At 41.2% G+C, this 27001-nt stretch overlaps 1 protein-coding gene across 1 annotated transcript in view; it reads left to right on the top strand.

Moving 5' to 3' along the window:
• MCTP1 (multiple C2 and transmembrane domain containing 1) overlaps positions 1-27001 on the top strand; it is a 276702-nt gene that overhangs the window by 222639 nt on the left and 27062 nt on the right. The window contains exon 17 of the mRNA XM_051643546.1: positions 12887-12940. Within this exon, the coding sequence (XP_051499506.1) occupies positions 12887-12940 (54 nt within the window). The remainder of the gene's footprint in view (positions 1-12886; positions 12941-27001) is intronic.

The raw sequence follows: 27001 nt of genomic DNA, 5'->3' as shown, positions 1-27001 counted from the left end.
GATAAAGTCCTGAACAACCTGATCTGAATTCATGGCTGGTCCTGGTTTGGGCAGGAGGTTGGAGTTCACTTCCAACCTGAATGATGCCATGAACCAAACAGCCAGCAACTGCTATTATCAGTCACCAGAGGAACTGGAAGAGTCCTGATCCTGGCACTGGTGCTACCTGGCTACATCACTAAGACTTTCACACTTCCAAGAGTTATCTGAAATTAAGGGTGGGCATGACAGAAGTCTTTCCTAATCCCAGAGGTTGTTGCATTTATGGAAAAATCCTAAGATCAAGACTTAAAAGATGCATCACCTGAATCATAGCCCATAATCTTCTTCTGCCTGCAATGCTTAGAGCTTCTCAACCTGCAGGTTTTATGAGTAATTGAAGTCCCTTGTGAAAGGAGAGGTTTCACTTGTGAGCTGCAGGACACTTCATTTCTCTCTCAAATACCACCTGCCTGTGAGGATTAATCAGGGCATGTAGCTTTGCTAACGAAATAATGAAGCTATTGATGGGCTCTCTGTTGAGGACACCACGTGCTGCTCTAAAAATGTTTCTCTTGCTGAGATTGCTTCAGACCAGGCTATATAGCTTAGATCCTCCAGTTGTTCTTCCCAAACATTTGATATCTGTGTCATTAATTACTATTTTTGGTTGAGGTCTATCACAAGTAAGTTGGGACCTCATTTTTAATGAATTGAGCTTGGTTATCATCATGGTGAGCATCTGTCTTTCTGTGAAGTGATCTGCAGACTTCTTGGATGCCTTTCTAATTAACTCACAAATCTTCAGTAATATCACAAGTCCTTAGCTCAGGTCATTAGCACAGTTTCATTAGATTAGGAGTCATTTAAATATTTCTGTTTTCCTATGCAGAGTGTAAATATTAACTAAATTAATTAAGCAGTGTTTCCTAGTGGCTAGAAAATGCTTCAGGATTCACATGATCTGGCTTCTGTTCCCAGGTCTCCAGAGATTCCCTGTGTACCTCAGTGAAACAATTTATTAACTTATCTTAGCAATATCATCTGTCCTTAGAACTTACTTTGAAATCCTCAAGCTAATGGTAAGACAAAATATAAATATATTTGTTAGCTTTCCTGGCTCAGATAACACTGTACAAAAGTGGCTGAAAATTGTGTGCACTTTATACTTGCTTAATGTCTGTGGAAAATTTAGGACCTTCAAAAGCAGCTCAGAAGATTTAGTTTCCACTGTAGCAGCCCTACAAGGAAACAATTATCAATTGTCTCATCAGTTCAGGTGTTAGGAAGTGCACTCCCCTGCAGGTCAATGAAACAGTGATCGCTGAGTTTCTGTCTGGGAACAGCAGGTGGGCCTTAACTCCTCCTTGTTGGACTGTCTCTGTGGACAAGGCATCACTTGCTGGGTCCTCTTGGGCATCATTTTCTTTGAAATAGTTGGGAACTTATTTTCTTGTGGAATAATTCACCTGCCAAACAATCTGGGTCACTCTGTCATAACAGGAGTCTGCGCTGCTCTTTTGGGAGCAAGAAGGATTATTTTGCCATTTACTCTGACTCCTAATGACTTGCACGTGCTAGTCCTTTCTTGAATTAAAAGTGTAATGAGGTTGGGGCAAGGGAAAACCCCAAGTGTATTTACTAACTGGAGATAAGTCCAACAGAGGGCTGAAGCAAGGTTTTGGGCGTTATTGCTTTCATAGATTCTCTTTGTAGGATTGATCATAATTGTGGTTTCAGTCAAACACTGAAGCACAAACTTCAAAGGGAAGAATTGGATTCCCTATCATGTATACATTTAGATCAAGATTAGTTGTGGTTCTGAAAAATACACTTGCATTAAATGCAAATTCTTGCCTTGCATGCTGGTGTGAGGGGATGTAGATTGATGTAGATAGTGGAAGGTTCTCTACATGAGTCTGTGAGAATTCAGAACTGATCTAAAATGAATGAACTTCTGGCACTGAGTCATGTGGCAGGTATAAAAAAATCACTGAATAAATATTTTCTTCTGGTATTAAGCAAGGAAAAAAGAGATCACTAACATGGCATTCTTAATGCCTTCCTCTGAATTTTGCTGTAACATTTTTGCCTGAAGCTTACCTAGCTGCCTCCTCCAGGGATCCAGGCACTTCCTTGTAATCATGCTCCTAAACATCTGACCTCATGGAATTAACTTTTAGCACACCTGCCTTTCTCATCTTAAGCCACCTAAACACACAAGACTAGAACTGAGTGGGTGTTCCTTCTTTCGTAGTTTGGGTTTTATTTTTTTCTATGCCTTTATTTTTTTTCCCAGCATCTTTTTCACATCCTCTGAGGGAGAGGAGGGGTGTCAGCTGCTGCCACTTTCCCATCCCTGCTGCTCCCTGTCACCTGCACTGGATCCATGTGGTGGGGAGCACCATGGAAGTGCTGCCCCTACACATTGTCAGCCCTGTGCCTGTGGCAGGTATGGGGTGGTGGAGCATGGCATGGTGACAGACTCCTTGGGATACTCAAGGAGAAGAAGGACAAAGGGAGAGCAAAGGACTGGCTTGTTTCATAGCAGCCTTGACTCTCTGGGAACCCCAAATCACATCTTAACAATAGATGGAGGGACAGAAAAGTTTCTCCCACACAGCTGTAATTTAAAGACTTTAAATCCAAACTAGCAAAAAGGATGTTGGGGTTTAAAGCTTCTTTTCAGTCTTTTTAAGAAACTACTTAATATTTTGATGTTTTCAAATGTATTGTACAAAAAGCCCTCATCTTTATAGCTTGGAGAAAACAGCAGCACTGCTGTCTGTGGTCTTTTTTTCACATTAATTTCTAAGCAAAAGTCAGAGTTACTGGAACGGCGTGCAGTTAGTGGGAATAAAATCTCTTCCTTTTTTGTCCCCTGCTTTTCTACTTCAGGCTGTGTTCTGGTTGCCTGCTGGAGCTGCCCAACTTAAGGAATGGTCAGATAGTCCCTCAAAGTGATTAAAAATGTTCCTGCTCTCCAGCTGCTCTTGTCCTCTTCCCTGAGATGAAACGGTTGATTGTGTGGTTGGAGCGTGTGTCGTACTGCACGTGAGACCTGGCTGGCAGAGTTTGGGGTTTTTTTCCCTGAGTATGAGTACCACAATTAGGACAAACTGGGTCAATGTCTCAGCTGCTGTCACAGGCACGTTGGATCTCCTCTGGTGGCACTAAGTTCTTGCTGTTCCTTGACAGGTAGCAGGCAGGGAGGCCAGGTTGTCTTCTCCTCGATCCTACCACTGAGGGGGACTGCTGGAAGAGGAGTAGAGAGATCTGGCAGGTCAAAAAACAAGTTGCACAGCTTATTGACAACAGGGACTTGCTCTTTACAGCTATGGGATCCTCCTGGAGGATTGAGGACTGCTAGGAAGAGGCGAGGTCCACCTTGCCAAGTGGGGCAAAAACCTTCTTTCCCAGGAGGCTGGCCAACCCGATGGGGAGAACTTTTAGCTAGAACTGATGGGGGGAGGAAGGGCCTGATGATCCACAATCAAGTGAGGGGGGGGTGGTATGAGTTTGCAGACAAAGGGTGCAGGGTGAACTGGAGAGGAGAGACCTCAAAAGCAACCAGACAGGGCAGAGGGAACCCAGCTGCAGGCACACAAATAAGGAAATTCACTCTGGAAGAGTCTCACATGGTTTCTGAGATCCCAGCATGCCAGGGGGGACTCTGCCTTGAAGTGCCTGTTCAGTGTCCACAATACAGAAACCTGTTGGAGGCAGGAGGTCCACGTGCAGCAAGATGTATGCATGGTCACAGAGACGTGGTGGGATTCATTTCAGGACCATCATGCAGTGGATGTATGCTGGCTTTTTCAGTCAGGACGGGGCAGGAGGGTGAGGAGCAGGAGTTGCACTTAAGCCCAGGAAAGGGAAGAGGATGAAGGGACAAGAGCATCTGGCATATAAGGAGAGGCTCGGCCAGCTGGGACTGCTCTGCATGGAGAAGATGAGGCTCAGGGGGGATCTTGACCATGTGTACAAGTGCTTGAAGGGAGCAGAAGAAGAAGGGGACAGGCACTTCTCAGGGTTGCCCAGTGACAGGACAGTATCAGTGGGCACAAAGCAAAATTATTCTATCTGAAAACAAGAAAACACTTTTACTGTGAGTGTGTTCACACCTACTAATGGGTTGCTCAGAATGCTGTAGAGTTTCCATCCATGGAAATGTTCAAGACCTTCCTGGACGTGGTCCTGGGCAAGCTGCCCAGAGGTGAAATTGCTTGAGCAGGGAGTAGTGTTTGATGATCTCTGCTTGAGTAGAGGGTTGATTTCAAGATGTCCCTGCCAACCTCTGCCAGTCTGTGATTCTCTGATTGAAGATACTCATCTTTCCCTTCTCCTTTTGGTCTATTATTTATTAGTTGTTGTGGGGTTTTTTCCCAACCAATTTAAAATGTCACAGAAGAACAATGCACATGGCTGGAGTTACCTGTGAATGTTCTTCTGCTGTGTATTTGCCTATGGAGAAGAGGTTTAATCACTTCAGTCCACATCCAGCATTTATAGTTAATACTTAGAGCCTCTAAATAAATATTAAATAGCTAATTTTCTCTTGCAGTTTCAAGTTGCACATGTCATTGCATAGAAGATTATGGTGAGCAGCAGGGGGTTAGTGTGCCATACTCAGATTCTTATGAATCTGTAAAATATAGATACATATTATTAATCTTGTAAGTGTGATATAAAATGCCACAATACATCTTTTGATTTCACTGTATATTTTTTGTTAAATAAGCTTTGGTGACTTATGTCTCTAGAGTGTATTTTTCTAGTGAAAGTTACAGCTGGACACATTCAGGATGACACTTTAGAAACAGAAGAAAAATAACTTTTGTGAAAGACAACTTGTTAATTTAACCTGATTTAAACCAGTTAATTTGTTGCTGGTCTTGTTTGGGGCAGAAAGTGCCATTTTGCTGTACATCCAATACAGGAGCACCAGCCCCACCAGCAAAGTGCCTGACTCTAACCTTTTGTTCTCTGCAAATGGAAAACTGGGTGACCAAGCAAACAAACAAAGCATGAACTTCATTTTTTTCTGTGTTTCTTCACATAACGGGCTGAAAGTGTGAAAGCATGACTCCATAAACTTCCTAGTTTGAAAGGACTTTAAGGGGCTTGATCTGCAGAGGAATACAGGACACAGACCAAGTGCTTCAGATCCATGGTGCAGTACTGAGGTTTTCTGTGCTTGAAGTTCAGAAGTCATTTTCTGCCAGGGAGTCAGTAGTGATTTCTAGCTGAGGACTGATTTCTTGCTATGAATTCATGGCAAAATAAATATCATTGTCCCTGTATTCTAGCTAGAGAGTGATTGGAATATGTCATTTGCACAAGATAGAAAAGGGTGTTGTCAGGTTGGCAGTAATGTCTGGAGTTCATTTTGACTGAACTTCACTGGGAATTTTTGCCTCTGGTCTGGCAGCAATGGCACCAGCCACGAAGTCTTGTTACTCAGGAAGGATTTTACCTAGTATTGTGTATCCTCTAACTAGACTCGTGTTCTCTGCTGCACCTTGAAATAGGAAGTGACTCTGGTTCTGGTTCTGCTCCAGCCAAAACAGCAATCAGCACATCCTTCCAAAGGCTGCAGCAAATCCCACCAGCTTTTCTGAAAGCAAGCAGCCTGCCTGAATTTGCCAAACCAACCAGGACCATCAACTTGCTCCGTATTAGTAACTACCAGTAAAATTTAAGGTAGAAGGGCTTTTGCCAACAGGGCATTGCTGTCTGTGTGAGCCTTCAGCCTGGGTGCTGTCAGAGCACAAAGGCCACAGGCAACATGTGCCTGAATATTAAATAGTCTGCTGAGAACCATTAGCTGTCCTCACACAGCTGTTTGCTCTTTGGATATGATCCATATAGCCAGGGACAAAAAAAAATGCACTACAGTGCCCCTCTGTGGGTCAGGGTTTGTTGTTTTTTTTCCCAATAAATCAGAAAAGAGGCATGAAAATGTCAGCTTAATCAAGCACTTAAATTTTATTAATCAAGTCTAATTTTTATGAGTGCAAATAATCGCTGAAGCTGGACAAATTTGCTTTAGATTGCATCAGAAACATAATTTTAATATTTAATGGCCTGCTGAATTTAAATGGAGAATTATCTTTATGAAACATGCTCTTCATAATTTGCCATTAAATGAGAAATGAACAAATCAACATAAATCTTACATAAGGGTTATTTAACTAAATGTTGGTACTATAAATATTTTAAATGTGTTATGCACTAATTTGACAGTCACACTCTGCACTATGTAAGGGTGTAAGTTGGGCAGAAAATTGTTGATCTCCTGCAGCAGAACAGAGTTCTGACAGTGCAAGGGCTCTCTGAGCTGTGTCAGGGTTTCCACTCAGCCTCAGAGCAGGTAGAAACCCCTTTGCTAAAAGTTTCCCTGCCTGTTCTCATCCCAGTGGCAGGTACAAAACCCAAGTGCACTGCAGAATGGGAATATTTTGGCTCGTTTTGGTCACCTGAAGACAAAACACCAAAAAGCTCAACCCTACCCTAGGTATCTCCAGCATTTAAAGCAATTGGATTTGTCAAGCCATTTGGTTATTTTTTTCATGTGGATCTTGCCACATCATTTCAAATACAGTCTTCCAATACCTAAAATAAAACTGGAGTTCACTGCATATAGAGGCTTTTTTTCTATGAGGATGTTTTAATGATTTACTGATTTTTTAATTAATTTATTTTTTTTTTTGATATATGTCAAGGTTTATATGGCAACAAGATTCACTTGACAGATTGTTGTGGCTATTATGAATAAAAAATACTATACAAACTAACATCAGTTTAGATTCAAGGAAAAAATTCCCATGCTCATTTGGGATTTTTATTAATCCTTGGTTTGGTTTTCTTTTGCTGTAGTGCACTTTAATTCAGCCTAGATTTTATGAACTTGGGGATTGTACTGAAGTTTTAGTGTTTCACCAAAGATGAATCAATAAAAAACCCCAAAATTTAACTATAGTTATAATAATATGCATATTACAATCAATGTTACATGAAATACATCACACAGCTTTTTTCTACCAAAAAGCTTGCCTGCTCCAAATTTAATAGACTGTGTCACACCCACAAGCTTAAATTCTTTGGATAAAAGCTGATTTATAGGAGAAGTGTATCTGGTCCTACTGGAATCTGAAAACTGCTTGAAGAAAAGAATAGTAACAGTGAAAACTATTATTGAGCCACAGTGTTGTTAAGAGGATGGCTTAGAGTGAGGTTTTACCCAAGAATTCTAGCTCACAAAATTTTATAAAAGTTGTTATCTTTAGTAGTCCTGCACTGTAAACTTGCCAAGCAAAAACTGTTGGTTTGTTGAGGTTTTTTTTTCATTCTGAGCTAAAAATGAGGTGTTCTAAGAGAGATTTGACATTTCAAGTGTACAGTACATGTTGAAGCCTTTAGATGGAGACATACTTCAAATAAACCCCTAATATTCAGTTCACAGTGCATTGTGTAAATACAGGAAAGAGCTAAAATAAATGAGAACCAAATACTGGAAAAAAAATGCAGAGAAAAGGGCCTACTACTTGTGCCATTTTAATGTTAAAAATTACTTAGTCTTGAGTACATTGGCAGCTGGATATTGAGGGCATATAAAGCTGACAACAGGAAAAAGGTTACATGTTCTTGTATAATAAACCGTATTTACTGCCCATGTGTGTTGCCAAGAAATTTATTATACTGCAAATAAAAATTCTGTTGTTGACATTACAGAACTACATGTAATCAGTAGCATGCATCAAAAGGCATCTGATAGCCATATTAAAGTCTCATTTCCTATTAAGAATCAGACTAAATTACAACATGAGCACTTCCCAGAATAAGCTAACAAAATGCATTCTGTAAGATGAAATAATTGTATTTGAGTGTCTCTGCAAAAATCAGGAAGTATTTTAGCAGTGCAGTACTTAATGCTTTTCTTTTAGTCTGCTGTTTTCTATGCTGCAATATTCAACCTTACTGGCAAGCTTATCACACTAATTATTATTACATGTAGGGGTTCAGTTATCTTGGTGATTGCTGCAGATTAAATACCCCAAGGTCAAAATGTTAACAGTATAAATCAGGGTCTGTTGTATTCCAGATACACTACACCCTTAAATCAGAATCTGTTAATTTGATTTTTATTTTCCTTGTAAATGTGATAAGAAAAAGGTGGACACTTTAATTAAGCTGTATCACCTCTAAAGTTTCTCCTTGACAATTCCCTGAGAGAAGCAGAACTCATGTTGTGAAGATGAGCACAAAACTGCTGCTGTAGTGGGTTCGTTGATGATGGACATCTTTGATTCAACTTGAGGTACCTGGAAATGACCTGAGACAGCCCAAGTGGTTTTATGCATCCTTCTTAATCCATGCACTTTGCACAGTGTCATGCTACATTCACACGTAAACACTGAATTGGGTGGCACACGAGCATATGGTGGTTTATGTCCAGACAATATGAATCAATATAAAACCCAAACAGCCCTGGAAAGTACAGTGCTGACCACATTCATTGCACATCTGAAATGTGTTTAGTTTGGAACCAGATCTCGTGCTCTCTTCTGTTGTGCCTGATGAATGCTAACACCTGTATGTGAAAATACCAGTCTGCAGATACATGGGCACCGATCCATGTGATGTGACATAAAAAGTCTTTTCTCTTGATTTTCATTTGAAACCACCCGTGTTTGAAGGACTTGATCAAGTAAGGTATAAAGAAATCTAGAGAAGAGCCAATGGGGGCCAGGGGGCATCACTTCACATGAAAGAGAAGCATTAAGGTCTCAGTCACCAGGATTTTCTGCAGAGATAGTGCCTCTCCTTTTATTTGTTCCTTGTTTTGCATATTAGTGCAGAGCTGGTATCTGGTGTTGTTGACACGTAAGGACACTGAAGTATCTTCTCTGCAGGTGTTTCTGTTGGACTGGCCAAAGAACCCAGAGCAGAAGACAATTCATGGGGTGACTTGTGGTTTGCAGGTTCTATATAAGCAATGTCAGGCTGATGCTAAGAGGGAAGGACCTCTCATGAGCAATGGTGTTAAGTGTCAGTGTGTCATTTTTCCAGGGAGTCTTTAGACTCAGGAGGCATGTTAAGGAGAAAATTAATTACGTTCTCAGGAATCCTGCCTTGTACAGGAGCCAATGGATCATCTTTAGAACAAATGCAAGTTGTAGTGAGTTGCCAGATTCCTTGGGAGGCAGGGATCTAACCCTCAAACACTGGGGCTTCCCTTGGTGGGCAAAGGTGGTGGCCGTGGGTCCTCCTGGTGAGCCCCTCATCTCCCAGGGATGATCAGTCCCATGGTTCCTCAGAGAGGGTGGGAATGGATCAGGAGCAATGGCAGCACATAAAAATGAGACAACAGGCTCCTGCTGGTTAATGGGCTTTTAACAGGGCTGTTCTGCACAGGAAGGATCTTACTTTGCATCATTTAAACATCATCTGCTTGCTGTTTGGCTGTGGAGTAGCTGACATGCCGTGTTTGAGGCCATCTACGTGTGTTTTTTAAAATGTCATCTGTATTAGTATTACATTCAAGGGACAGTACCAAGAAACAGGTTCTTTCAAGACCTTCTGCGGCATGTAAGTCTGTGACAAGTGACATTACAGAAGGTCATGTCACTTTTAACTGCTTGCATTAGATCTTTCTGATTTCCCCAGTGCCCTTCCTTTGTTTGATTAATACTGCTTGATTTCAAGCAAGGTATTGGAAGGCATAATTTAGAGTGAGTATGCTAGGGGCAATCTTAAGATTTTTGCCATAGAATTTTTAATAAAATAACTCAAATGTTTCTTTTTATCTTCATATGCATTTTCCTGTCCTCCCTCTCTCCTCCCCCTCCACCCTTGTCTCCTCCCCCTCCCTCATTCCTCCGCAGGTACAGTGCTTGCCACAGAAAAGTGTTTTTTCAAACCAAAGCAGCACACGTGCACTTTATTTGAATAACAACAAGGCAGAGTCAAAGGAGAAGAACAAATCCCTTTTTTTTTTTCCCCCCCCCAGTGTTCTTCCTACCATGTTAAACTGAAATCTGTTGCATGGATTCACTGTGTCCCTCTTGTACAGCCTTGCTTTGTTCTGCAGAAGTGGGCTGTACATATACAGCTTTTTTAAGGCTTCAGCATACTAGTTCTTCATTATCATAAGATTAGGAAGAATCCACTTTTCCTTGTTGCAATTTCTGACAAAGTTCTGGAAACACTTGCTTCGGTGCTTAAATAAATTGTATTATTGTGTCTGAATATTCATGGTGGGTTTTTTTCTTGTAACTCTTCTTTTAATTTTCAAGAAAAATGAAATCATGGGCTGATTTTCATAAACTTTAAGGAATCATTTATGCATGTTGGGCATAGGAGCATTTTTACTACACTTTGTTTTGCTACAATAATGTTTTATTTTCCAGACAATTCAATACTCTAAAGCTCAGTGTAGTTGATGATCTGACTAACCTAGAACAAGAGCACAGACTGGTAGTGTCTTTTGAGTGAAAAAAATGAGTGGAGGAGCTGGGAATCTAGGCTCAGACCTGGGCTTCAAGCGATTTCAAAGGATGTTTTATGTCCTTTGAGCAAGTTAACATTTTGCCACTCTATAGAAGCTGGTAAAGTAGTTTGAGATCATTAGATGGGAAAGGGAAAAAAACCAAAAAAGTGAGGTTGAAATATTATTATTTAGATTATTTAGAATGGGTGTTGTGGTGGAATTCCTTGAGGTGCCACCCTTTCCAGCATTGTTAGAGGTTTCCAGTCCAACTGATTTTCTCCATGCTAACTTCAGCCCTCGTGTAAGGCAGGCATTCTGCTGTTCAATCCTGTCAAGACAAGGAATTTCTGGATGTACATAAAAGAGATCTGTAAGTGTCTGGGGAATATTAATGTTGAAAAGTAAAGAGACCTAGTGAGTTTAGTCAGCTCAGGCGTAGGCAGTATCTGAGTCAACAGATTCAGCTTTATACCTTGGGCTTTAGTCACCTAATGATGTAATTACAAACTTCTTGTGTGTGTGGTAAAACTGATTTAGGAGGGTTTCTATCTCACTGCAGTCCTTAACAGCTTGTTTTCATTCTTTTTTCTCAGTTCACCATTTTGAAGCTAGCATTTCTGGAGCTGCTTGGTGAACTTGGTGAACTAAAACTGTTCTGTGTAGGAAAGAATTCAAGAGCAATTGTTCTGTAATTGCTCAGATCATTCTTCTTCCTTTTTGCTTTTGGACGTGCTCACTCTTCACTCTTTCTGTCTCCAGTCTTTTCTTTTGATAATGGTTGGACTTGATGATCTTGAAGATCTTTTTGAGCCTAAGTGATTCTGTGGTTCCAAGCTCAAGGACAGAGCAGCCAGTAAACAGCTGGAGGTTTCTTCCTCTCCAAAGAGGTTAGAGGTGTCTTGGACTGGGTTCAAACAAGGATGAGCAGCTGAAACTGGGAGTGTTTTGATCTGTGCAGTTGACTTGTATGCATGCAGAGTGCCTAACTCTGTGTGTTACATCAGCCTGTGTGGTGTTTTCGTTGTGCAGGGGCCCAGGTAAAGTGATTAATTGCCATCTTGATGGGGGAGCTAAATCAGAGAAAGACATCTGAGGCACACGCTTTTCTTTTTTAAGCTCTTCTTTCCCTGAATTTGGCTCTCAGAGTGTTAAAGTCCCTTAGTTCTTGGACATGGATTTGGACTTGCTGAGAGCATCCTTACAGCTGTGTTTGGGGGAGTGATTATAAGGTTATAAATTTAATGTGCTGTCTTTAATGACAGGTACACTAAAATTGCTTATAGCTTCACCTGGACGGCAACATGAAGTATAATTTTAGTTGGTGACAAGTCTGTAAATAGGCCAAAGTATTAATGTTTCATATAAATGAATTTTTCCTTTTCTCATCCTCTTCATCCATATTTTATAATACATAGCATACACTTTTTGCATCTATAATATGACACTGGGCTAGAAGGATCTTCACTGACCTTCATTATGGCAGTTTTAATAAGTACTTACATATACATCAGTGTATAAAGAGCTACATTATTTTCTGCTTACAAGGAGGTGCAACTTCATTTCAATTCCACCAAAATAGGATCTTCCCCAAAGTGTAGGCTGAAGACTTGATCCCAGTGTTACGAGAGAGAGGTTTGTGAGTTTGGACCCTGAATCTGCCACTGACCATCTTCAGAAAGTCATTCAGTCTCCCTGTAAAGTAGATCTAATAGTGGTTCATTTCATGCACATGCTGTGTTTGATAGTTATTAACCTTTGTAGAATTAATTGAATGTATATTTCATAGTGTTAGGCTGAAGAGGAAAAATATGTAGATGCAGACATGTGGCAACTGCAGCTAGCAAAGGAAGTGCAGAAAGTTAGATGTACAGATTGTATAAAATCACTATTAAGAAACACAGTGCTAATGCTGATAAAGCATTTGGTTTATATCGTTGTAGATCATAAGGAGATTAGCTAGTATGGATTTATTTCCAGCTTTGTATTCTTCAAAAATCTCCTGGTTGAATGCTCTAATTTTTTATTACAAATACTGCAGTTTTCTGTAGGTAACAGTAAATGTAAAGCAAGCCTTGGTGTGTGCTGCATAGGCACCAGTGAAGCTGACAAAGGGTTCTTTAGTTAAAATGACCAGACACTGAATTTTGAACGACCTTTTAAACACTTAAATTGTCAAGCAAGCATTTTGTACAGGAAGGGGTTTCAGTGGATAATTCCCTAATGTAGGTCAATTAAAGCTGTAACACTTTCCTAAATTTGAATCTCCAGATCAAGTGGTTTTTCCTAGTTGAGCATTTTCCTTCTGTGCATTTATTTCAAATGTTAATAAAGTTTTCATCTAGAAAAGGTTTTGAATTGACAGAACAAAACTCTTCCTTTTTAAATCATGACAACTACTACTGTTTCTGTCTGCAGGTAGTGGAGGACATGCTAGAGGACGAGGAAGAAGAGGATGACAGAGATGACAAGGTAATTATCTTTCCTAGCACTTGGGTATCTGGGGATGGGAGAATTTAGACATGACACTGTTTTTACAGACAGTTAAAAAAGGAGTTGAAGTGTTTTAGTCCAGAAAATTGGACAGAGCTGTTTATCATCCTAACAATGCTACAGTGTGTTGCAGGAAAGGATAGAGGACTATAAATCCTGCCTTTTTATTTTTTTTTCTTTCCTTTTTTTTTTTTTTTTTTCCTTGGTCCAGAGCTGGGTCAAATATTTTTTTATGCCAGGAACAAAAATAATTCAGCCTGTCTGGAACTTGATAGCTTTTGTGAAGATAACTGCAGTGACAACTGTTTCTGAAGGACAAAAATTTGTCCTATCCTGAGTATTACAAATAGGGCTGCACTTTAGGGGACAAATGGTGTAAAAATAGCAACTCCATACTGGTTAAAGATGGGATATCGACATCTATGATTTTAAAAGAATGGCTGAGGTGTTTTGTACTCTGTGTGACCTTTAAATAATCACAATTCTGATAGCCACCCACTGGATTTGGAGCTGGCATGGTGGCCCAGCAAGCCGGGACGCAGTGGCGGGTGGTTCAGCAGTTCAGTGCAGAGGCTGCTGGTTGGGCTGAGGATTTTAGGCACAGCAAATAACATTTCCACCTCTTATTGAGCCCAAGCTCTGGCACTGCTTGGGTTGGTTGTCCCCCAGGGAGAGGGAGAAACTGGAGGGAAGAGATTGGGATGAACTTGCCCCACTGAAGAAACCGCAGGCGCTGGTGGGACCAGTGCGGGTCTGGTGGGACCCCTTGTTGGTGGTATTTTCATGCCAGGAAGGAGATGTCTGTGGAAGAAAAGTAAAAACCAACCAAACAAAAAACCCAAAGACAAAACAAACAAACAACTCGCCCCCCCAAAAAAAACACAACAAAACAACCACAAACCAAATAAAAAACCCCCAACAAAAACTGATTCCACAAGAACTCTGAATTAAAATACAGAAGATTTTGACCTTCACAGATGTTCCCCCATTTCTGTTGTAGCAAAGCAATGAATTGGTTTGGTTTGGTTTGGTTTTTTTCAGAGATGAGAAAAACAGTGTATCTTAATTTATGCCCTTGACCTTTGTTTCTAGTTGAGATGTACAGTTATATACCACTGTAAGATTTCATGTGCTGGCATCCGCATTTGAAATGTCAGAAAATTCACTGTGATTAGTTAATCCCCTGAATGATTATTTTTCTGTTAGCTAACACCTCAGATCTGAGAGGAGATTAAAAAAAAAAAAAAGAGTATTTTTCTGTTTCCATTGCCAGCTCAAACATTTTATAGCTGAGAGAAAGTTATTATGTGAAATTCTTCTATACATTACTTAAATCGTTAGCTACATCATTTCAGAGCTGGCAAACACTGGGGTAACAAAACCTTCTTTTACAAAACACGTATGTGATGGTTTTTAACACTAAATGATATGAGCATACACTTCTGGCAATAAAATATATGATTTATTGCAAAGGTCAGTCACGTAGCTGTGGAGAGCTGGTATTTTAACTCAACCTGCTGGCTTCAAATCATCATTTCTTTTCTGATAAGCACTGATCTGCCATCCATTTGGGGCCATTTTCTCCCGTTCGTTCCTGCTTGGTTATTAGAGCTGGTGAGAAAGTGTCATCCCAGTGGTGTGTGTATTCCTGGGTATTTTAATCGCTGTGGTTGGTTCACAAAGAATAGCGCTTGGCTGCTTGTAGGTTAAGCCAGCCTCTGTGGCTACCACTTTTAGTGGTTTTTTTTGGAAATTCCTAAACAAACTCCTTTAAGAGGGAGGATGAGGGTGGGGATCATCATCCCCACACGCACAATACCCCACAGTTCTCTGGTGATTATCAGATGCTGGGCAAAACACACCCAATTAGAAATATCACTCTAGGTTTCAATGTTGTGATCTAATATTCAGCTTTCTCAAACTGACACCAGAGTTCAAACATTTTCCTATATCTAGTTACCAAGGTTGAATAAAAGCGAGTGCTGACATTACCGTGTGCATTCAGTGAGCCCTTTTATTGAATATTTAAGAGCTGTCTTTCCATACAGAAGGTGTTTAGGTTGATTTTCATAAATTCAAAGCTGTCTTCATTACTGCAAACATTTTGAGTCCTCGTGATTGAATATGCTGTTTGAATGGAAAATAAAATTGCCCTTTTTTCATATAAGCATGTATGGACTGCCACGTGTATTCAGAACTCTTTGCAGTGGGCATTATTTGGCACTGGGCTAAACTGTAAAATGTAAGCACATAGTTAGGATTGAGTTGTTTGTTGTTTGCTGGTGGGGTGGTTTTTTTCCTTTCTGGTGCACTAGACATGCTCTGTTCACTGATGCTGCTGCTCTTACCTCTTCTTTGTCATGATGGAAGGGTGCAGTTCTGCATGATTTTAATTCATACACGTGTTTTCTTAAAGCTATGTGCAAAGTGAAGTTTTGTGAAGAAACAAATGCACATTTTTTCTAGCACCAGCTGGTAGTGGCCTCTGGTTTTTATTACCCCCCTGCTTTTTCAGATGGTATTCTATAAAAGTCAGGTAAATGGGTCTTCTTATGCAATAAAAGTAAAAAGATTAATACATATGCCAGAGCCTCACTTTAATTGAAACTGAAGCATATGTTGCAAGAATGTAAAATATGTCCAGATGTTTGACCATGGCCAGTGTCTTTGCTCTCCCTGATTACCACAAGGCAGCTATTAGTCCTGTAACCTTTGGACTTAACGGTAAATGGGGTATTACATGGCACAGAACTGAAGCACCTGTTTCCCATTCAGCAAAGACCCCTGGCAAGCTTTCCCTAAGCCCATCCATATGTTTCCACTTAGCAGATTGTTGGGCGATTATGAAAAGTGTTCTTTCTTTAGAGCCAGCTTAGGAGTTAGTCACTTGCTCCCAGGGAAAAGGGCAGCTCTGGCTCTGATGTAGGTTTTGGGACCTGTGGTGGAGACTTTGCTCAACATCATCCCCGAACTGCAGAGTTACAGGAGCAAGTAACTGAGGGTGATGAATGTGTGTCATCAGTTAAAATAATGCCTTTTACTCGTAGTGGTGTGTACTGCTGAGAGGAGTTTGTCAAGTTAGATTTGCACTTGCCGTGTTACTTAGTCTCATTCTGATGTTCTGGATTTTAGTCACTTGTTTTTCAGCCTCTGCTGCAATAAAGGTAGGCAGGAGTGTCAGTTTCAGGTCATAGGGTGTTTCTTTGTTTTTACTGGAGAATATTTTCTTTCATCTTCAGTTGCAATATGACTAATAAGCTGAAATGGCAAGTGTACATCTTGTATCAGTTACAAAGTGGTGCTTAACAGTGGAACACTTTTTTTTTTTTAATTTTATTTCTATGTCATATTATATATTTAGGAACTGAAAAAGATATTGCAGTTTCCTTAGCTCAGGCATTGGCCCTTACTCGTTTTTCCAATAAATAGCATTGGATCCTGCTTCCCATGTGTTCTGTACTGCTTGCTAAACCTACACCAGCCACAGATTTACAGTTTAATCTGATTTCTTTCTCCTCTTTTTTGGCTCCCTTCCAAACACTGGCTTACACAGTCTCTTAGCAAATAGGGGTCAGTTAAATTACATGAAGTCAAGTTATCAACAGACTATGAAACGGACTTTTACACAGTTATGCCATGATAATGTAGTGTTCAATGTGCATCATCTACGTATTTATGATGTTGGTTTGTCTTTTTGAGAAGTTCAGGTGCACTTTTCACATGGCTTTATTCTTTGAACAAGCTCCAGATAAGGTTTCAGAAAACCAGGGAGAATTTCAGCTGAGGATTTTGCAGGAAGCCCCTCAGCCCCAGTGAGCAATGCTGCTATGGCAGGTGTACCATCCCTGGCAGTGTTGAAGGGCAGGTTGGATGGGGCTTGGAGCAGCCTGGAATGGTGGGAGGTGTCCCTGCCCATGCAGGGGGTTGGGACTGGGTGGGCTTTAGTCTCCCTTCCAACCCAAACCAGCCTGGGGTTTAAGTGGAGGATGATGAGCAGTATAAACACTATTTTACTTTACCTTGTCATTAACAGTAACAGTATTTTATTAATACAAAACATTCAGATCATTTGCACCCTCAGCTGCTCTCCAGGCTTTCACGCTTTGAAAAAAAATCTTTGCAGTTTTCAATGTCATAACTAGGAGTTATAACTAGTTACGAGTTATAACTAGAAGGTTTTATAATGAAAGATGGTTGAGTCACATTAAAATATGTTTCAAAGCTTTTAACTGTCCGTGCTGAGAGACATCAACTTTGTTTTTAAGCCAAGACATGTTTGTAACCTGTCTCAGAAGCATCTTCAGTGTTTTTATCAAGAGTAGCTCATGAGGAGGAAAAAGGATCACTCCAATGTACCCTATATTTTTATATTCTGTAAAAGAGAAGATTGTAATCTACTGTAGTGGCAGTTATTTCCTATTAAATAATGGTAGAAAAATAATAAAGAAGTAAGAGGGGAGTGAAGAGGAAAATCCAGAATTAACAAATCCATGGATTCATCTGTAGGTTCACCATGGATTCCACCATGAAATTCCACATGAACATAGCACCTAAATGCTAACTGTAAATAAAAACCTAACAACAACTTCCAGTGAAAACCAGATGCATGTGAAACTGTTGGCCCCTCAAAGCTTGGCAAACTATGTGTACTGATCAAACCAGCTCGCAGCAGAGCAGCCTGGGGTACCTGGCTGCAGGTGCTGCAGACTTCTCAGTGCACCTTGGGTTTCCACACAGAGACAGTGATAGAGGCATGTGGTTTCTATCAAAATTTTAACAAAATTGTAGGTTATAGGAGGGAAGATGATGTAGGCTGTCTCAGCCCCCAAACTGGAGCTAGGGGTGTTCCTGGCCATCAGATCACCCCAAAGTTGCAGCTGTGGAGTTATTCTTGCCTGGATTTTTCCTGGTCACACGGAGCCTGTGCACAGGGGCTTCTGCAGAGAGCAGTTTTTATCCTGCCCTGATCAAAAATAGTGGAGTAAAAAGAGCATTAGTGAGATCAGAATCTGAGATTTATATCTGAAGTTTGGCACTCGAGAAGGTGTGTGTGTGAGAGAGTCCCTGGGGGGCCGTGGGTCTATAAACTGTTGAATGAATTACACTCATCCATGTATGTGGGTTTTTTTTTCACCTGTGACTAATATAGTGTGGGTAATGTTCTTCATTTATTAAGTAATCCAACTATAATTCAATGAATGATTAAATCAGATGAAGAATATGTCTTAATTATGTTAGCTGTTTCAGAATGTGACATAATTTTGCCCTACATTTTTCCTCTACCCTCAATGTTATTTCTTAATATAACTAAGCAGATTTAAATTCTTTGAGAGAGCAGAGATTTTTTTTTTTCACCTAGCTCCCCAAAAAGTGACTTTATAAAACGGGGTGTAGTGCATGCATCTGTATGGTCTTCTCTGTGACTCAGGGAAGATAAATGATGAGTGTTAAAGGAAATGAGCAAAAGCTGTTACTCCTGGCTTCTTCTTGAAACTTCCTACATGTGCAGGTTGCTTTATTCCTCAGCTCTGAAGGCATCCATCTGTGATGTCACTTCAACAGCAGGTGAGGGTGAGGGTGGAGCATTCCTCATTCCCTAACAGAATTCTTTTAATGGCACTTCACATGGAATCATGAGGTCTGAGTTCTGTTTAAGTCACTGCCACAAACCACTTGTGAGTCTAGGGAAGCCATGAAGTCATAGAATCACAAAATCATAGAATCACAGCTTCTCTGGGCAACCTGGGCCAGGCTCTCCCCACCCTCACAGCCCAGGATTTCTCCCTCACATCTCAGCTCCAGCTCCCTCTGCCAGCTGGAAACCCTTCCCCTGCTCCCATCCCTCCCTGCCCTTGTCCCAAGCCCCTCCCCAGCTTTCCTGGAGCCCCTTCAGGCACTGGAAGGTGCTCTCAGGTCTCCCTGGAGCCTTCTCTTCTCCAGGCTGAACACCCCAGCTCTCCCAGCCTGGCTCCAGAGCAGAGCTGCTCCAGCCCTCCCATCATCTCCGGGGCCTCCTCTGGCCTCTCTCCAACAGCTCCATGTCCTTCCTGTGCTGGGGACCCCAGAGCTGGTCACTGATACATGAGTATTTGCCAGCCACCTAAATCCTTCTTCAGGTTTATTCATAGCTCCCCATTTTAGCCTTCCAAAGAGTAGACCCAAACCTCTCCTTTAAAGAGATGCCTTCTGAACTTGTTCTACAGCCCTTGATACAGAACAAATCTCCATCTAAGTCCCACAGAAAGCAGAGATGGTAATGGGCAAGAAAATGCTTTGGAAGCCTAGTAGAAGAAATGTGGTGGTTGAGATGTGCCAGCAGGATGAGTGCTGCATGGACCCAGTCCCTGGAGTCAGACCTGTGGCTGACACAGAGTGCATGAAGCAACCTGCTCTGAGCAACCTGACCTAGTTGAAGGTGTCCCTGATCACTGACAGGGGAGGGGTTGGACTAGATTATCTTTCTGAGTCCCTTCGAAACCAAACTGTTTTGAGATTCTGTGAATGAGGATGAAGAACCAGCAGAGATGGTGCTGTGGGGGAAGAGGGTGCCCAGCCATGCAGCTCTTTGAAAAAATGAATGGTGTGTTGTGGTCTGGGTTTTCAGCTGAGGTTTTCAGCTGGAGCTTGCAGGACAGTACAACCAAAAATCTACCCTTTAAAAGCTGGGAGTGGGCCTCTCACTTCACTAAAATCCTTGTAAGAAACGTTGCAACCTCAACTGCAAAAATATTCCAGGACAGTCGATCAGGCATTTCTGTAATTTATGGAGGAAGATGCAGGAATATAGGAAGATAAATTTCAAATTTTTGCAAACAATATGCATGCATGTTGTGTGCAGTGTGAAGTATCTCTGTGTCATTAGATTTTATATTGTTTACTGAATGCTGATGTGTAGGTCGGCTGCCGGACAGATCATCCAGGCAGAATGTAATCCTGACAAAATTAAAGAGGCACCTCCACCCCAAAGAGCTTTGGTGGAAATTAAATTCCACTCTAGAGGAGCGTGGTGTGGAATTTCAAAGCTGGCCTTGGGCAGCAGCATCCACAAGGACATGATGGTAGAGAGCAGAAGCTGCTGCTTCCTCAGGTTTCATCTGCTGGCAGAGGAGGAGGTGAATTTGGCATAAATCAAGCCTGTAGTCAAATTGTGCATGTAAGTAGCTTCATTCTGCTTCCCTTTTGCTTTGTAGGTACTAACTTCAAGCATTTATTGATAAGTACTAGAAAAGCCCCAAAGATGACACAGTTTACCAGGGCAGTTTGTCCTCTAGAGGAGTTACTGTCGTTGTCTGCCTCAGAAGACTTCCAGTGCTCTTCCATTCTGAAGAGGTTCCACCCATCCCAGCAGAAGTCCTTGGGCATACAGCTCCAAGCTGGCAGGTACCTCTAGATGCCCACAGAGTTGTCTGGTTTCCAAGCATCTTCTCCTCCACTGCCCTGGAGTATTTATGCCTTTTGGGGGAAAAAAAAAAAAAAAAAGTCACAGAATCCCAGAATACCTGGTTGGAAGGAACCTCAAGGATCATCTGGTCCAACCTTAATGCATTGGAATGCTGATAATCAGACGATGTCATCTCTGCCAAAAAGCACTTTGCCCATCCTCCCTCTTGCACCATCTCTTTGCAGTTTCTTTTGGAACAGAAAGGTGAAAGCAGCCACTTTTTTTGTAGCTTCTTGGTTTTGGTGCCCTTTGGCATCAGGTGTGCACCACATGTGGAATGTGCTTTGTTTTCCAGGGCACACAATCCAGCCCTAGCGACAATTCTTTTAACTGTGCAAACTTTCAGTTTAAACAGTTCTGTAGATCTTAAAGCAAGAATATATTGGTTTTCTGTGTGGGAAAAGTATGTGGTTTTGTTGATACCTACCCACCTCCTAGCAGAGAATTGAAAATAATGAGAGACAGGTGACTGCTGTGTGAAGGATAAGGCTTTCCTAGTGCCTGTGGAACTCTGTCTGGGCCGTTTGTGCAGCTTGAGGGGAGGTGTGGGCAGGGGGAAGAGGCAGCAGCCTGCTGACCTTCAGCAGAAATTCACTGAACCCAAGATTTCTCAGTTCCCACCTGCAGCCTCATAGAGCGTCTTCTGGAGTGGGGCAACGTCCAGCCATGGCTGCTCCTGCCTGCTGTGGGCTCAAGCACTGGAGCTGAGTGCTGGGGTTGGGGGGAGGGCAGTGGAACTTCTGTGGAGTTACTGACTTTTCTGTTGACTCACACGCCAAGTTCCGGGTGCCCACCCATGAGCCTTGTGGGAGCAGCTCTGAGTCCAGGAGCCTGCAGCAGCAAGAGCTGGAACAAACAGAGAGAGGTGCAGACATTAAATAAAACACATAAATTTAGGGACAGCTTAGGGCCCAGGGGTGGGTGGGCATTGGGCAGGCAGGGATGTGGGCAAGAGTGCCAAGACCTTGAGCAGGAGAAGACAAGGAGGCAGGGAGAGGCCAGGAAGCCCCAGGTGGTGGTGGGCTGGGGAACTGGCAGGGATTGAGCATCCATGGAGGGAAATGCAGAGCTTACCTTAAATCTCACACATTAATTTAGGAGCCCTTGGCTTGGCAGTCTCAGTGGTGCTTTGACTGTAGTCTTGGGTGTGCAATTTAGATAGACTCGAAAATTAGAATTTATGGCATATGGAAAAGCAATAAACGGTTGTTTTAGCTCTCTGGCTTAGTATTAAATGGGACTTAAGGACTGGGGTGGTATCTGTGTTATCTGCATGATCAGCAAATGCATGTTTGGCTGGTTTGGGAGCAGATGAGGTAACGTGATAGGTTAACATACAGCTGTAGCAGTCTGATAATGCAGTGTTTTTATTGATTGTCTAACTGAGTAACTACACTGGGTATTAGGTTTGCTTGTCACAGTGCTTAGTGCCTGCAGTAGTTGAGCAAGTTACTTTTCCACTGAGTTGACCCCAAAGTCCCAGAGTCTTTCAATCAAACTCCTTGAATTTCATACCCTGGCAATTCCTTTCCTTTTCTAATGGGCTATATTAAAGAAAATGTGTCACCTTTTGCACCGTGTAATACTAAATCAGATCAGAATTCATGCACAATTATGTCAGTGGAAATCTAATATTACAGACCTGCTTATCTCGAGATAGCACATGGAAAAATAAACGTGCACAACTGACAGATTTACTTGATTCTACAGATAAGTTATTTGTAAGTAATTGAGCTGAGGAATGTATACGGATTATTTTCAGACATCTCAAAAAGCATACAAGAAAAATGGCTAATAAATTTTTAAGTATTGCGTCTTTCTTCTCTCTCTTTCTCCCATTTCCTCTCCCTTTTTATCTTTCCTTGCCCTGCTCAATTGCCACAGTTAACAAAGCCCACGGTGGGAAGAACAGATTTCATGTTAGCCAAGTGTTTTAGTTCTGAAGGCTAACGAGTTTAGAAAAACAAAATGGACACCACTCTTTCATGTGATGTCACAGCTATCTAATGGCATCTAGGTAAGACAGGGCCCCGAGGAAAAAAAATAAAAAAGGCTATAAAAATGTATTGCTTTCTGCTTTTCTTCAGCAGTGTGAAAAAGTCAAAAAACTGTTACTAATCTGAAGCTTTCTTGCAATCAGAAATAGTAATTTAAGATTGATCGCTCAGCAGATGTGCTTTGTGGTGTTTTACACAAAAGAGGGGTGCAGTTCCTCCTGCCTTCAGCATGTACAGCAGAGTGTTGATCTCCCTTTCGTGTGTTGTATTAGCTGTAGTTTAAAATCAAATACAGAAAAGCTGTTTGTTGGCCTTTAATTGCTGCCTGATGAAAGTTTTAAATACCAAAGGGCAGGTGGAAATCCTTCGCAAGCCTTCTCTGATGCTGAGTAAGGGGCTAATTTGTGGATGGCTGTTTGTTGGTTGGTTTTTTTGAAAATTTGGGGAAAATTTGAAATCAGTGCCTATGTTTCTGTGCACCAAAGCATCTTCTTGTCTTATTCTGTGGAGAGCTTTCCTCCCCAGTCCCGAAGAACAAATGCTGCCTGAATATTTTACATCAATACATGGCACATCGTGAAGATCAAGGAACAGTTTGCTCAGCTGTTTTTCTGAACTATAGTACACAGCCATGCATTTTGATGGAGGAACAGTTTGCATGGTAATAGTTGTGGTTTCTGGGCAGTCTATTAAAAATTAAGATTGTAGAGCGTGTTCAGGGAGAGCTTGAAGCTGCATTATCAGAAATTACATTATATAATGTTGCAGACCAAGGGCCAGTTTCTTACTAAATTGTTTTTTCAAACAGCTCTGATGTAATATAATCCTTTCCACCCATCTTCCTCAGGACATATTGATTCAGAACAAAATGTGTTCTATCATTATTTCTTTAAAAAAAAAAAAAAAAAAGTTTCTTGCTGAAATTTGAAGTTTTAATGTATAAATACAAAAATGTCATTTCCTGAAAGTGCTGAAGAGTTGTTGGTTTTTTTTTTTTCCTCTAGTGAAATGTTGTCTGTTTATTTGGTAATGGACTAAAAGTGTTCAAATGACAACTGCCTAGTCCTTTTGTCAGTTTGCTTTTGCAAATCAGTGCCTGCAAACTAAGGAGAGGGGCTGCAGTGGCTCACTGGAAGTTGTTTTCAAGCAGGGCTCAAGGGGCTTTTCAAAATAAACTAGAATATATTTTTTTTTAACTGCTAACAAATCTATGGGTCTGGTCAAAGAATGGCCAGACTCTTCTTGGGAGGCTGCTGGAAGAGTAGCACAGGGCAAGTTCAACATGGTATATATCTCTAAATTACTGTTTTGATAAGGATCCCAGGCAACCCCCCAGGTAGACATAATCTATTGAGTATGAAGAAATACCATTTGCTTTTAAAAGCATTAAAATGCAAGGAAAAGTAGAGCATTGTACAAGATTTGATGAAGTATGTAGAAGAGAGCCAGGTTGGGTTTTTTTCCAGATGGCCAAATCAGAGTAGTTATAAAAGGTAGAAAGTAATTCCTGAACCTTAGAGAGTTTTTTTAATCAAATATAGTGGGTTTTTAAGTTACCTTTCTTGCCAATAGACTGCTTAGTTTATTGTCAGAACAGTGGAGGAAACTTCCTTTGCTGATGCTTTTGATTTTGTTTTTTCTTTACTGTGGCTTGGGGATCAAATAATGGATTTCCCACCAATCCCCAAATCCTCAAATTTTTCTCTGCATTTCATGTTTTGATGCCAACAGCTAAAGTCCTTAACAAGGACACTGGAATATCTGTTGTCTTCAGAGTTTGTTGGGGAAAAGAAACAGTCTTAACATTGTGCTTCCAGGTCATTCTCAAGTATTACTGTAGGTACCTTGAGCACACAGTAACATTTTGCAGGCTTGGCTTCTTGATTCTCATTTTAATACTGAGACATTTTAATGTGTGACTTCAAGTTGTTAAGATTTACCAGCCTATCCATGTATCCTGATGCAGAGTGGAGCAGGAAAGATCTTTTCTCCTTCCTTTCAATATTTCCTCTCTTATTTCCCTGCATTAGCTGAGCACAGGGGGAGTGAGCACATGAGTTGTGTCATTTGTCACAAGTATTAATAGTTTTAGGAAATTACTGCATGATAAGGAGCAGCACAGTGGAGTAACTCTGAGCAAATATGGGGAGGGTGAGTCAGGGTAAAAGGCAGAGGGGAAGGCAGAGAGGAGGAAAGAAAGAAGATGGCTTGTGTTTCCTGGGAATGGATGAGGAGAATGACTTGGGTCATTTATGTCTCATAAGATGATGAGTCACAGCAACATGGAATTTGTGGCCAAGTTAATACAAATCAGTACATGAGGGGTTTTGGTTTTTTAGCCCCATAAAATACACTGAAGTTCAGAAACCCCCAAGTGATCTGTGTCCACAAACCCTTTGGGTGGAAAGGACAGCCAGAAGGATCCAGTCTCTGCAGTTTCACAACAGATTGAAGATCCAAGGTTAACACAAAATCATGTTGAGAACAGGTAAAAAGAATCTGACCAAACTGGACCACAAAGTCAATTAAGAATTCTTATGGAAAGAGGTAAGGAGGTAGGAAGTTCATCAGCTGAAAGGCATAAGGGAAACAGCCAGGGATTTCTGCTTGAGCAATGAAAAAGAAAATGCCAAGGAAACAATGCATCCATGCTGCAGGAGCAGGGAAATAAAATTAATTGTTTTAAAATGACCTGATTTCACACATCCTTTAAGTATGTTTTCAGCAAGAGAAAACAGGCAAAAATACCAGTGGAAAATAAAACATGCTGCATTTCTAAAGACTATATGGGGGGAATAGTTGGAAGTGATGCTTAGACTAATAAGGGAATTATGTTACAATATTCCTGCTTTTCTGACATTTGTTACCCAAAAGTCAGGATAAAATGCAAAAGCACTGAAGGATAGAAATGTGTTGTGCTTCCATTCTTAAAACTGAAGAGGGGATGGATCCTGACAATTACTTTTGCTTGAATCTGGTGTTCTCTGTGGTAGAGCAGGCTTGAAGACAAAAGTGGCCAAAGTCTTGGGTTTATTCCCACATCTAGTCAGAGGAACTCACAGGACTTCATGATCAACCCCTTGTTGACCTCAGTGACCACCACATATTCTGTGTGTGCTGCCCTTCACAAAATGCACTTCTGTACCCAGAAGCCTTGGGCTGTTTGCAGATCATGGGGTTTACCACCCTTATTTACAATCCTAGTCACCGTCCTTGGAATTGTGATATCAACCTGTGCCTCCACTTCAAAGCCTGCAGTGATAATTTTTGATCAAAACGGCACCCAAAGTCAGTGTCAGGATTTGCACACTTGAGATGTTTCTGTGCCTCCTGTCAGTTTCCCAGGAACCCCTCCCAGGGTTGGAGGAATTGTTTCCCCAATCGGAACATGAAAAGTGTTCAGAAAACAGAATATTATCTTTTTTTAAGATACGGAAGATGAAAGAGTGGGATCCTACCCTCCAGAAAAGAAAAATCCCCACTTTTTTTTTTCAGTATTCCTTTTTTATTATATTGAATAAGGTCACTTACCAGAACGAGGGCTGTAATGTCCTCCAGGCAGTCAAGAAGGATCCATTTCCTGAAGGAGGAAACTAAACAGCAGAAATATTGTTACAATTAGGCTCCACAGTAATATCTTGCTTTGCTTTCTCTGTCACTTGTGTAGAGAGGAGTTAGTCAAGGGCAGGGAGCACTTGGACACTTCCCTGCCACCTTGACATACGTTGTGTTGTTCTTGCACTTCAGACACACCAAAACCATCCAGACACCCTGTGTTTCCTCTGGGCAGTGTCAAAACCTTCCTTCAGAGTTTCATCCTAACAAAGCATGTGAGGACAGAAGAAAGAAGCACAGCCAGGGCCTGACATGAGCTTATAAAGCACAGTCTACTGGACAGGTTACCCAGAGTTAGGATTTTGGAAAGTTTTCATGCTTAGGGAATCCGTATTTTCTTCCTTCTCCCTCCTGTTTTCCACCTATTATTCCTCCTACTCTTAGTCTCTTGGAGAAAATTGGAACTGTGATTAGATATGCTAAGTTGCCTCCACCATAAAGCACATATAATTTGAAGCATTTAGTTATTGCTGTTGTTTCACAGGCTTGGGTATCTATTTAAACTGCACTCATGGTGGCCGAGGTTTTTTTAATGTTTGTTAAAATAACTTTTGTCATAACAGCAAAAAATAAAATAAAATTAGAAGTGGTGTGGATGAGATTAAAGCATGTTGCTTCTGCATGCTTCAGGTGAATAATTTGGATCTTTCTTTTAACAATGTACATGCTTTTTAGTTGTGATACTTCTGGTTTGCTCCAGAATGCTAGACACGGTGGGGAGGGGAGAGCTCAGTGCAACTCAGTCACTGAAATCAGCCAAGAGGTTTCATGCCACACAAATGGAATACTAGAAAGTTGGAAAACAACAGGCTGAAAGGGCCTGTTGGGCACTGACAAAATGCAACTAAGGGCACAACTTGGCAACAAAAGTAGAGCCTCTGTGTGAAATATTAAAAAAAAATAATTAAGATTACCAGCTGTGGAGAAGGTGGCTATCTTTTTTTACACTACTTTTCTGAGAAGTGGTCCTCATTTTACTTCAGTGTT

This window comes from Apus apus, chromosome Z (assembly GCF_020740795.1).
Source record: "Apus apus isolate bApuApu2 chromosome Z, bApuApu2.pri.cur, whole genome shotgun sequence".
NCBI lineage: Eukaryota > Metazoa > Chordata > Aves > Apodiformes > Apodidae > Apus > Apus apus.
This window is presented reverse-complemented; position numbering and strand designations above follow the sequence as displayed.